Source organism: Camelina sativa, chromosome 13 (assembly GCF_000633955.1).
Source record: "Camelina sativa cultivar DH55 chromosome 13, Cs, whole genome shotgun sequence".
In the NCBI taxonomy this organism is placed as follows: domain Eukaryota; kingdom Viridiplantae; phylum Streptophyta; class Magnoliopsida; order Brassicales; family Brassicaceae; genus Camelina; species Camelina sativa.
Genome location: NC_025697.1, coordinates 4,866,980 through 4,879,113, shown reverse-complemented (window position 1 = coordinate 4,879,113; position 12,134 = coordinate 4,866,980). Strand labels below are relative to the sequence as shown.

The 12,134-nt window shown below is 38.9% G+C and overlaps 2 protein-coding genes across 3 annotated transcripts in view; one reads left to right on the top strand and one right to left on the bottom strand.

Moving 5' to 3' along the window:
• On the bottom strand, positions 86–3,925 carry LOC104735183 (clathrin interactor EPSIN 1). Of its 2 annotated transcripts, XM_010454917.1 has the most exons (11): positions 3,721–3,925; positions 3,554–3,605; positions 3,067–3,146; positions 2,870–2,948; positions 2,698–2,781; positions 2,461–2,606; positions 2,149–2,376; positions 1,829–1,962; positions 1,527–1,705; positions 931–1,333; positions 86–633 (listed from the first exon to the last, which is right to left on the bottom strand). In XM_010454917.1, the coding sequence occupies exons 1-11, from the start codon at positions 3,759–3,761 to the stop codon at positions 398–400; spliced, it is 1,662 nt and encodes a 553-aa protein (XP_010453219.1). In that variant the 5' UTR covers positions 3,762–3,925; the 3' UTR covers positions 86–397. The 2 variants fall into 2 exon arrangements, with proteins under 2 accessions (XP_010453219.1, XP_019090435.1); XM_019234890.1 differs by lacking the exon at positions 3,721–3,925 and having other exon boundaries at positions 3,067–3,151; positions 3,554–3,586.
• The window catches only part of LOC104737950, a 9,209-nt gene continuing 2,552 nt past the window's right edge, over positions 5,478–12,134 (top strand). Inside the window, exons 1-17 of the mRNA XM_010458194.2 lie at positions 5,478–6,683; positions 7,155–7,270; positions 7,401–7,609; positions 7,848–7,967; positions 8,171–8,302; positions 8,392–8,517; positions 8,742–8,797; positions 8,897–8,996; positions 9,069–9,186; positions 9,385–9,594; positions 9,897–10,218; positions 10,360–10,453; positions 10,552–10,660; positions 10,947–11,218; positions 11,445–11,572; positions 11,694–11,928; positions 12,055–12,126. Coding sequence (XP_010456496.1) covers positions 5,842–6,683; positions 7,155–7,270; positions 7,401–7,609; positions 7,848–7,967; positions 8,171–8,302; positions 8,392–8,517; positions 8,742–8,797; positions 8,897–8,996; positions 9,069–9,186; positions 9,385–9,594; positions 9,897–10,218; positions 10,360–10,453; positions 10,552–10,660; positions 10,947–11,218; positions 11,445–11,572; positions 11,694–11,928; positions 12,055–12,126 — 3,261 coding nt within the window. The 5' untranslated portion in view covers positions 5,478–5,841. The remainder of the gene's footprint in view (positions 6,684–7,154; positions 7,271–7,400; positions 7,610–7,847; positions 7,968–8,170; positions 8,303–8,391; positions 8,518–8,741; positions 8,798–8,896; positions 8,997–9,068; positions 9,187–9,384; positions 9,595–9,896; positions 10,219–10,359; positions 10,454–10,551; positions 10,661–10,946; positions 11,219–11,444; positions 11,573–11,693; positions 11,929–12,054; positions 12,127–12,134) is intronic.

Below are 12,134 nucleotides of genomic sequence, written 5' to 3'. Positions count from 1 at the left end.
GTCAATGTGAATGTGATACGCAGTTTCTGAATTAAAATCAGAAAACAAAACTAAGACGAACGTAGGAGTCTCTTTTGACACACGATAAAGAAAATCTTTGTAGAGTCGGACAAGATATTCTGATACATATACTTTTGTATGAACAAAACAAAACTTAAAAACCAATAATAACAACTCTCTTATCAAAACAATAGACAATTCTTCTCTCTCATTTAAACCAAAAGTAAATGCCACAACAACAATGGCACATCAGCCACCGACTAGATTGTCTCATGAATGAAGTGCAAGGAACAACAAGCCCATTAATTAAAAATTACTTAGATTTCCAATATTGAATGTAGGAGTCAAACCTGATATGCCTTTTCCGTCTGAAAACGAAAATCCCAATACAAATTCACTACTTGAAGCCTCCAGATTGGTAGTTCTGGTTGCTGAGGCTGGAGAAGAAGTCATCTGAGATTTCAGGTGCTTGTTGTTGCTGCTGCTGCTGTGCACTGTATAGACCAGTTTTACCGAGCCCGGATCCTGCACCCATGGACCAGCCTGAGTAGTATGAAGCAGCAGATGCTTTGTTACCTTCATCATTGCTCAGACCACCCACAACGCCCACATCAGCTAGAGAAGTTGTTTTGGCTGATTACAGGGAAAATCAAATAGTCAGGACTAAGATCAGACTTAGAAAGTATAACCCAAAAATTTATGTCTTGACACAATGCAAAGTCAAGCTACATGGTATTGGAACTCTATGTGAGCCAAGAATTTTAAATGAACTATTCGACAATTAGTTGGAATGTAATTGACCAACTATACCTTTTGAGTTTGATCTGCATCTAATAAGAAAGCAGACTAGTTTTTTTTTATAGTTCACTACCACATACTAGTGCATGGCACATGATAGAGTTCTTAATAAAGAGCAAGTTTTTGACTTACGAGCAGTTATATTGAGATCAATCAGTCCACGGCTCAGAGAATCTGCCCAAATTCCAGATTTCACTTGGAAAGGATCTTTCTTTTGCAAGTGTTGTGGCTTCAAGTCTGCCAAAGACACCGGGCTTGTAGTGTTTGTCGCACTCCCATGCACATTTGAGGCCTGTGGACCTGTAGAGACGAAAGCCGAGTGGGAAGTGAAGGCACCAAAAGGATCAGATCCATCAAAATTATCCATTGGAACTGCAGCAAATGGGTCAACAATGTTGGGAGTGGTCATAGACTCAGGTTTAGATATCTTGGCTTCTGGGCGTGCAGACTCAGGAGATGCAAAAAGATCAACGGACGGAGGAGCTGAAGAAACTGTGACAGAAGGTTCAGACGCAGAGAAAAGATCAACTTCTTTCTGTAGAAACAGACATGCGGAACCATATCAGTCTACGATTTAACAGCACAATTCATTGTGACACGTAATTACTTCAACAACAAAATTGGACGTGTTTGTCAAGCAGCGCAGAATTGAATCAGATAGAACATTGATAAAAAAAAATTCAATTGTTTAAAGCCGCATACTAGCTTAGATGGAAGAAGTCACCCACCTGTGGCTGTGACCCAAATTCTGTTCCCTGAGCCGAGGCTGATACAAAAGCTGCATCAGCAAACAAGTCAGCCTCTTGAAATTTCTCGTTGTTGTTGGTGGAAGATGTTTCTGTTGGCCCAGAATCCAAGAGGTCACCAATCAGATCTCCTCCAAAAAGGTCTACTTGGTTGGTACTGCCTGTGGAGAAAGCGACACAGATAAGTCATCACTCTTCTTGTCTAACATATATACATCAAACTAACTATTTGTCCAATAAATGATAACAAGGAAAAAACTCAACAGTTGTAGGAAAAAACATACTATTGCTGGAAGTTCCACGTGGATCAAAATCATCAAAATCATCATCGTTGTTTGAAGGAGCTGCAGACACATGTGAACTATATTTGGCTGAGTCGGGTGACTTTTTCCCACTGGATAGATTATCATGATCCGTGCTGCACATTCATAATTGAAATTGAGTGAGCAAAAATAAGAGTAAAAGCACACAAAATGAGTCGTAAACGAAAACAGAAACTAAAAGCAAACAAGCAGCCTCATCTGGGAAATAAACTCCCAAAGTGAAATATATTCAAAATCCGTAACGAATGTGACATCAGAAATGAATAGGGTTGACATAAAACCTGCCGTAGCGTGAAAAACTCTTCTTTGAAGTAAAGCCTTGGTCGTCACTTTTAACACCGCGTCTTGACTTCTGAAAAGACTCGTAGTCATTCTTGTCATCTCTGGAATCCCTATCCTTGTAGCTATCATAATTGCTTGAACCACTTTGAAAATTACCACCAAACGAAGCTGAAGCTGAAGCTGAACCAGATTTATATGTTATCCCCGTGGATGAGAGGCCAACATACCTGATTGGAGGCAGCAAACCCAATCAGGGCAACGTATAGAGAAGAAAGGGAAAACCCATTACTTTCAGTTGTATAAAAACTAACTTGTTACGATTTGCTATTGCTTTGTCTCTGATTTCTGAGATTTTCTCTTTGTTATTCAAGAGAGCGACTATGTTTTCTGCCTTCTTTCTCACGTTGATCCCCACATCTTTTCCATTTGGTTCAACATACTCAAAACTCGTGAGTGACTACATGGATGAAAAATCACAAAACAAATATCATGTCAATCGAAAAACCACGGGAGAACCAGATATCAGTGTGTAAGAGAAAGATACTGACAGATATTTGGTAAGTATGCTCAATAATCTCATCAACCGCTCGCTCTGATCCATTTGAAATCAGATAATCAATGACAGCCAAAGCCTTTAAGACAAAAAAACCTCAGGTTAAACTAAAAGTATAAACAGTAAACTTCCTAATACAGCAGGAACACATCAAGAAGATTTCTCACCTTGTAGACATATCGCCAATCTTTTCCCGTCTCAGATAGTCTAGTCCACAAAACACTCATAACCATCTGGCACTCCGAGCTAAACATATTTCAAACGCACATGTTAAGCAATATAAAATCAAAATTCTTTTCAAGTAGAATAATCACACCCAAAAAAAAAAAAAAGACGCATGAAAGAACATGAAGCCAGAGATTACAATTTCTTAGTGGCCTGTGCTATCTCTGCCAATGCAGTACCATGAGGACCCCAAGGCTCATTATCTGTAGCATCCAATACCTGTACTAAACATAGCCATCTAATAATTACAAATGATCACAGGACTCGAGATGAACAAAGTGAAATTGAAGACGTGAGCAGACTGAGAAATCCAGGAAACTAAGATACTACACATTGCCGCCAGCTTAAACCTTACCAAACTGATCGAATATAAACATCAAAGCTTAACTTGTATATTCATTGAATAAGAACTCGAGATTTCTTCTAAGTCCCAGAGGTGAATCTAATCTCACATACAGCATCTAAACACAGAAACATAACAAATCGAGCTCAGCTGTTCAGGATTCGTAACTCTTTATCTTCGTAGATAAACCATGATTTCATTTTCGTTCAATAATAGCTAAACACTAAAGAAAGTTCTGAAATCATTTTGCAGATATATATAGAGACGAATCAAATGAATTCACCTTCTGCTCCATCTCAGGGACCTTCAAAACTTTCAGATTCACCTCCCTCTTTCTGAAATTGAAAACTAATCGAGATCAATCGAAAATAAAACTACAAAACCAAAAAGATCTACGGATTTGGATCGAAATCGAAGAAGATTATGATAAGACGAAACGGCAAAACCCACATCTCTCGAACCGTTTGATCGAAGACCTTCATGAAATCCATTTTCGAATTGGCGAAAATGCTATGAACAGAGGAAACGAAAACTGGCAAAATTTGGGTGCGAGGAGAAGTGTAGATCTGATCAGGGATGCCTCCTCCGTCTTTATTTTATGAGTTTTTTTTTTTTTTCCTTTTTTGTGTTTTTTTTTTCCTAAAAGGAAAAGCAACAACACCAACAACAAAAGTAGCACCTAAAAACCGATTTTTCGCGTCATTTTTTTAAAAGGGCGTGTGAATATTTTGGGTAACTCTCGAGCTTTCCGTAGCTGATCCGCGTAATCCGAAACTCGTGGCCGTGTGGGTGGTTTCAGTTACCCGTTTGGATCATCTTTATTCATTTGTTAATAATTCGTTCTGCTAAGAATACTGGTCGCATATGCTTAAAAGATCAAATAATCGCATATGATTTTTGGGTTACTCGAGCAATCGTTTTTTTTTTTTGGTCATTTTAAAGATCCATATTAACCGCCACTTATTGAATATCATAGTGAGACAGTATAACAACCTCTAATCTCTCATTTCATAAACGAAGGAGTTGATTGGTTATGATCTATGAAGATGTAATATTCTCTTGAGTTTTAACTATGATCGATTCTTTTGCTTGCTTTGCGTGTTTAATTTCTTTGAAGCTGTTCACCATATTGAGTTCATGTAGCTATTTTTTTTTTCTTTTCATTATATTTATACAACGATCATTAACACATGTTAGTTTTTGGTTAGTGTTTAAGTTGTTTAACTCAACATTGCAAACGCAAAATTCAAATAAGATTAGATAATGACATTTATAGCTAACAAAATTTCTCTTAACTATTTTAACAAAAAAAAAAATTCTCTTAACTAAAATATAGCAATTGTAGTATTATTGAAGAAGTCGGCGTGATGAAATCATATGCGTAGGTCATATGTAAGTCAAATTGCATTTGTTTATAAATTTAGAACCAACCAAATAAATCCATATAATATCAAACTATATCACGTATTCCACTAATTTAAATTGGTCTCTTGGTTGACCATGCACTAATCCTCCTACTTGAAACATTTTTTAGTGTCCCCAACCCCAAACCATATCCCATGTAATAATATCATATCCTCATGACACCGATACTTGTCATTTTGCTGACGCACGAATTAAATAAAAGACACCATTTTCCATTTTGCATTTCAACCAATGGGGATTGTAATCCAGAACGTAAAAATCGAAGTGATTGGAAGATTGGTTTGATGGATTAAAAGAAAGTGTTGATAAATGCTGCTAGTTTTCTATTGGCCCAGCCAGATTTGTTAAAATTTTGTTTTTACTTCGCATTCTCTGTTTTATTTCCAAAAACAAACACTCTCACACGCTCAAAACCTTGGCGCGTCTTTATCAATCTCCTTCAGAAACAGGGCCCATCTAAGCCCAATTCCAAACACCTTTCAATGTCCAAACGTAATTCCTGACGGTTTACACAATTTTAAAATTTTAAAACCAAGTCGTCATTAATTAACCTCTTAATCCAACAGCAAATCGAGTAATTAAACGTAACACGACAGGTGTCGTAATATGATTCGATTAGAAATTAAATTCCAGATACCGCTGACACATCCAGTCCATGTGAACCACGACGCACAATAGCATTACCTTTTTGGAGCAACCTAAAGAATGACGTGGCGTAATATAGTCAATATCTAGCCGATTACGGTGAAGTCGCACGCACCTGATCGTAACTACTCCCCGTTCCAACCTGTGTTTCTTTCTTCTTGGAAGCTCCCCCCCTCCTCCCTCTCTTTCTCTCTCCTCCGAGAAAGGAAAAAGCACCACTTCTCTCTCTAAGATCCCCCCATTCTCGCTGAAGGTTTATGCGCTTTTTCTTCTTCATATCTTCTTCTTCAACAAGGCGACTTAATACGTATACATGCGTTTGCATAAGTGTTGTGTTGTGTGTTGGAGATAGAAGAGAAGGTTTGTTTTGAGAATTTGGGTCTTTGGGTTTTTTTTTTTTGTTCCTTCAGTTTCTTCAACCGCTATTGCTCAATGACCCGAATTGGGGTCGAATCGAAAACCTTACTAGACTTCGTCTGTGATGACTCTTGATACTAGTGGATGGCTCGATTTCATTCTCAATTCGTCTTCTTCTTTGTCCTTGTTGCGGGTTTTGCCGTAAACCCTAGTTCAAGCTATCGATTCACCATTGTGGAACCGATTTCGGGTTCTGATTCGGATTTGAACTCGGATTCAGAGTCGCTACTTTTCCATCAGGATTACTCTCCGCCTGCTCCGCCACCGCCACCACCGCACGGACCGTCGGTATCTTGTAGCGAGGATCTCGGCGGCGTTGGGTTTTTGGATACTACTTGTAAGATTGTCGCCGATTTCAACCTTACGCACGATGTGTATATAGCTGGGAAGGGTAATTTTATCATCCTGCCTGGTGTTAAGTTTCACTGCCCCATCCCTGGTTGCTCTATAGCTATCAATGTTTCTGGTAACTTCTCTTTGGGTGCGGAATCTACAATTGTTGCTGGGACATTGGAGCTTGCAGCTGGTAATGCTAGCTTTGCTAACGGGTCGGCTGTGAACACCACGGGTTTAGCTGGGAACCCTCCTCCACAGACTAGTGGCACGCCGCAGGGGATTGATGGTGCTGGTGGTGGACATGGTGGTAGAGGTGCTTGCTGTTTAACTGACACTAAGAAGCTTCCTGAAGATGTGTGGGGAGGTGATGCATACTCGTGGTCCACTCTACAGATGCCGTGGAGCTATGGTAGTAAAGGAGGGTCAACGAGCAGAGAGATTGATTATGGAGGAGGAGGAGGTGGGAAAGTGAAAATGGATATTCTTCAGTTTCTGGATGTTAATGGAAGCATTTTGGCAAATGGAGCTTATGGAGGAGCCAAAGGCGGTGGTGGGGCTGGTGGCAGCATCTACATCAAGGCATACAAGATGTAATGAACTTTCGTTTCTATGCTCTCTTCTACTAGCTGTTTGATTTGGTTAAAGGCATATATTTCTAATCTTTCTAGTCAGCTGAGAAGGCAATCTTTGCAATACTTGTTTGGTCCTGATTGTTTCTCAAAATCATAATCTTACCTTAGGGCAAGTCGAGTTTTGAAAAATGAAACTCAATTGCACTTTCTTTTCATGGTAAAATTCTCTAGAATTGTGCTTATGAGTTTCTGTTTTCAATTGGAAATATTTGATTTAGTATTGATCTTATTTATGACATTACTTTTGAAAGATTTTAGATCTTGCTCATACTTCTCCGAGATCTGTTGTTTGCTGTTGTATGGTACACATGAAAAAATTCATTTTCTTTGCTTATTTTAAAGGGTGGTAGTGAGCCTTTTGTCTTCTTAGATTCTTGGTAAATTAATCTCAGCTAGTCATCCTCTGCTTTGCTGTTATTTGAAGTGCAGGACTGGAATTGGACTGATCAGTGCATGTGGTGGGAGTGGTTATGGTGGTGGGGGTGGTGGAAGAGTATCTGTCGATATTTTTAGCAGGCATGATGACCCAAAGATCTTTGTGCATGGTTAGATTCTTCACATCTGCACATTTTATCTCCTTGACAATTTTTGTTTTTGTTTTGAGCCACTATATCCAATACGTACTTGCCTAACATCTTTAACCATGTTAACTGATCTTATTCTTCCTATACACAGGCGGATACAGTATCGGTTGTCCAGATAACTCAGGCGCTGCTGGGACGCTATATGATGCTGTTCCCCGAAGCCTTTTCGTTAGTAACTACAATATGACGACAGACACTTATACGCTTCTCTTAGAATTTCCCTTCCAGCCACTTTGGACCAATGTTTATATTCAGGATAAAGCACGAGCAACTTGTCCTCTGTTATGGAGTCGTGTCCAGGTATGTCGAAAATAATTTCCATTACATGGGCTTTGTAGACTAATTGATTTATCACCTTGCAATATTTTTGTTACCAGAATTTGTGATCTTATTTACAACGCTTTCTTTCTTTTTTTCTGCCACTAGATTATTGTTTCTGTCTCCTCTATATACGTTTTTTAAAAGTAAATATCCTGATTTTCAGCCTATTATCTTGCAAAATTGAAGACGTATTACTCAAACAGAACTCAATATGTAGGTTCAAGGACAAATTAGTTTACTATGCGGTGGTGTTTTGAGCTTCGGATTAGCTCATTATGGTACATCGGTATTTGAGTTATTGGCGGAAGAACTCTTAATGAGTGATTCTACTATCAAGGTGATTCTTATCCTGATTGTCCATTTTTTTTGGCAATGGTGCATCAGCATTGTATCTGTCTATGCCAGATATGAATATTTCTTTCTGTTGCTAATATCTGCTTGATTCTTGGTTTATCTGGCCTTTTGTCATACTCCACATTCTATTTTGGTATTCATGTTAATTACTTTTTCATCATGTTTATGTTTATTGGTATGTACCAGGTTTATGGGGCATTAAGGATGACTGTCAAGATGTTCTTGATGTGGAATTCAGAATTGCATATAGATGGAGGAGGAGGAGATACAAGTGTTTCCACTTCCATACTTGAGGCTAGCAATTTATTCGTTCTTAGGGTACTCACAAATTTATGTCATTGTTTTTCTTTTTCAAGTAATTTGTGACATACGGATGTATCTAATTTGTTTTTGTGACCTAAATATAGGGATCATCTGTCATTCGGTCAAATGCAAATCTTGGAGTCCATGGACAAGGTTTCTTGAATCTAACTGGACCAGGGGATTCGATTGAAGCACAACGGCTTGTTTTGTCTCTGTTTTACCGGATATATGTAAGTCCGTGTGTTAGTTTGGTAACAATCCTGCATTGGATTAGATCCTGTATTTTGTGCAGAATCAAAAATAGTGTGTATTAGCTCTGAAAATGTGATAAATATAGGCATAAGTTGATAATCGGTCTCCTTCAAAGGCCATATTGGCTTTGAAATAACAGATATAGAAAGGTACTTGATTTGGCCATGTAGGAGTTAATGATTTCTTTCCCTTGCAATTGAAGGTTGGGCCTGGGTCTATTTTGCGTGCTCCTCTACAGAATGCGTCTCGAGATGCTGTGTGAGTTCGAAGGAAAATACCATATATATGCGTAGTTTGATTGCAATATTGTTTGGATATGTAAACAGCTAACCTTATTTGAACTCACATCCTTTGCAGTACACCAAAGCTCTATTGTGAACGGCAAGATTGCCCTTATGAACTACTGAATCCTCCAGAGGATTGCAATGTCAATTCGTCTCTGTCCTTTACCCTACAGGTATTTCTACCTTTCTTTAACTAGTGTTGTATGCTCTTGCGTGATAAGTCTGATAATATTCTTTCTTTCTAGATATGCCGAGTTGAGGATATTCTCGTCGAAGGTTTCATTAAAGGATCAGTAGTTCATTTCCACCGAGCAAAAACTGTAACCCTTCAACTCTCTGGGGAGATAAGTGCCAGTGGAATGGGTAACAATAACTATATATTTTTGGATTTTCTTTTGATCACGCATCCTACTTCTACATTTCGTATGGGCATGTCCTTGGCTTACTCCCCCATTATGAGATTTAAGGTGCTACCTCCGTATAGGGAGAAAGAAGATATGATCCTACGTTCTTTTAATATGTTTTCATAACACCATACATATGGTTAAATGTGTTTCACAGGTTGTAGAGGTGGCGTAGGTGAAGGTAAATTGCTTGGAAATGGCATTGGCAGTGGTGGTGGGCATGGTGGTAAAGGAGGGCGTGTATGTTACAATAACAGCTGTGTTGAAGGTGGAATTACATATGGGAATGCAAATCTCCCTTGTGAGCTTGGCAGTGGAAGTGGTGACTATAGCCCTGGTTATTCATCGGCTGGTGGTGGTATTGTAGGTATGAAACGTCCGATATTTTGATTGATTCTGTACCATTAAACTTAAGAGATTAGGTTGTGTCGTCATATGACTTGATGCAAATGTCTGATGTAGACTATTGACTATATTTGTATTCCATTTGTCAAATATTTGGCAAATTATATTTTGTTATTTTGTTACAAGTTTATGATTCGTTTAGGCCATACACTACCGTGCTTGTAATCATTTAGGCCATACACTACCGTGCTTACATGTGGTTGCCGTGAGAGCTTATGATGAAACCTTTTAACCTGTTCTTTCTTTTCCTTTGAATCTGGTCAGTGATAGGTTCAATGGAGCAACCTCTATCTGGTTTATCACTTAAAGGCTCTATTAGGGTTGATGGAGAAAGTGTCAAACGTTTGAGTAGAGATGAAAACGGTTCTATTCTAGCACCTGGGGGTGGCTCTGGTGGAACAGTCCTTTTGTTCCTGCGTTATCTTATGTTAGGAGAGTCGTCTCTTCTCTCAAGTGGTGGTGGGTCTGGCAGTCCTGCTGGTGGTGGCGGCGGTGGAGGTGGGAGGATTCATTTTCATTGGTCAAACATTCCCACTGGAGACATATACCAGCCAATTGCTAGTGTAAAAGGAATAATTCATGCACGGTATGTCCTCTATATACCTCTGCATTTCCCATTATCATTAACGTGTGTTGCCCGTCATTTACTGCATTTCCAATGTCTATGTTATTTTGGATATCGTTTTCCAGCCTATCGCATTTACAGTTTTTTTTATTGTAATCGTAGAGGGGGAGCGGCAGTAAATGATGGGTTTTTTGGCAAAAATGGCACAATAACTGGGACGGATTGTCCGAAGGGACTCCATGGTATATTTTGTAAGGTTCGGCAAAAAACGGGTTACTCCTTAATACTTTTGTTCCCTTATCACAATTGAATTTCTACTGTAGTTTTCGAAGCTCATTGTATTCTTTTCTCCAGGAATGCCCATCTGGTACATTCAAGAATGTTACGGGATCTGACTCTTCTCTTTGTCGTCCTTGTCCCGTTGACGAGCTTCCAACTCGTGCTGTCTACGTCCCAGTTCGAGGTATAAATAGCCTCCACTTATATCTTCAGCTCTCGTCTATTACATATGCACTATAACTTGTTTCCTAACTTTCAGTGACAAGTTTTGTTTTCCGTTCAAACTACCAAGCATAAATTGTTATCTATTCATTTTTCCACGATCGTGAATAAACCATTCAACTACCAAGTCTGTAGATATAACTGTGGTTGAAAATTTCAATTGGGCTATGGTTTTTAGTATTATTACCTGTAAACAGATGCTAGAAATGCTCATGTCTCAACTATAAACCTTGGAATTTCCTATACAGGTGGTGTTTCTGAGACACCATGTCCATATCGATGCGTATCGGAAAGATATCACATGCCTCACTGTTACACCGCGCTTGAGGAGTTAATTTACACATTTGGTGGGCCTTGGTTGTTTGGTCTCCTTCTGATGGGTCTCCTCATCCTCTTAGCACTTGTACTTAGTGTTGCACGAATGAAATTTGTTGGAGTTGATGATCTACCTGGCCCAGCTCCCACGCAGCATGGCTCTCAAATAGATCATTCATTCCCTTTCCTGGAATCACTAAATGAGGTTAGATGCTTTTCTTTGTGTATAAACATTAGATCGAAAAACTGTTTGTATGTCTTACTTTATGTGTTCATCTATATAAACAAATAAAGAATGATTTTAGTATTCGCTGATGTTTCACTCCAGATGCAAGTAATGTCTATCCAGCAGACATGATTGAGCGAAATAACCCGCCAAACACTCCTTATATTAGTGTTGTGCTGCTGTTTATAATGTTATTCTTTGGCAGGTGTTGGAAACAAATAGAGCAGAGCAATCTCAGAGTCATGTGCATAGAATGTATTTTATGGGTCCTAATACATTCAGTGAGCCATGGCATCTCTCGCACATCCCCCCGGGGGAGATAAAAGAGATAGTGTTAGTTGTTTCTCATTTTATTATCAAGCTGATTTAGAATTGTTTCTTATTGTTTTGTCTATAGATACTTAATTAGTGGCCTTGGCTCTGAAATATTCTTTTTTGGTTTTGGGTTCTTTAGATATGAGGCTGCGTTTAACACATTTGTTGACGAAATCAACTCTATAGCTGCTTATCAATGGTGGGAAGGTGCAATATATAGTATTCTGTCAGTAGTTGCATATCCGCTTGCATGGTCATGGCAGCAATGGCGGCGGAAGATGAAGTTGCAAAAATTGCGTGAGTTCGTACGTTCAGAATATGACCATTCTTGTTTACGCTCCTGTCGCTCCCGAGCTTTATACGAGGGTTTGAAGGTAATGTCTTGATGATTTAGTTGATCCGTAATTACTTAACAGAACTATAGATTTTGAGAAAATCTGATTCCCTTTACAAGGTTTTTTTTTGTTTTATTTAATGGAATATATACTTTTTAAATATAGGTCGCTGCAACCTCCGATTTGATGCTTGCGTATCTGGATTTCTTTCTTGGTGGGGATGAAAAAAGGACGGACCTTCCACC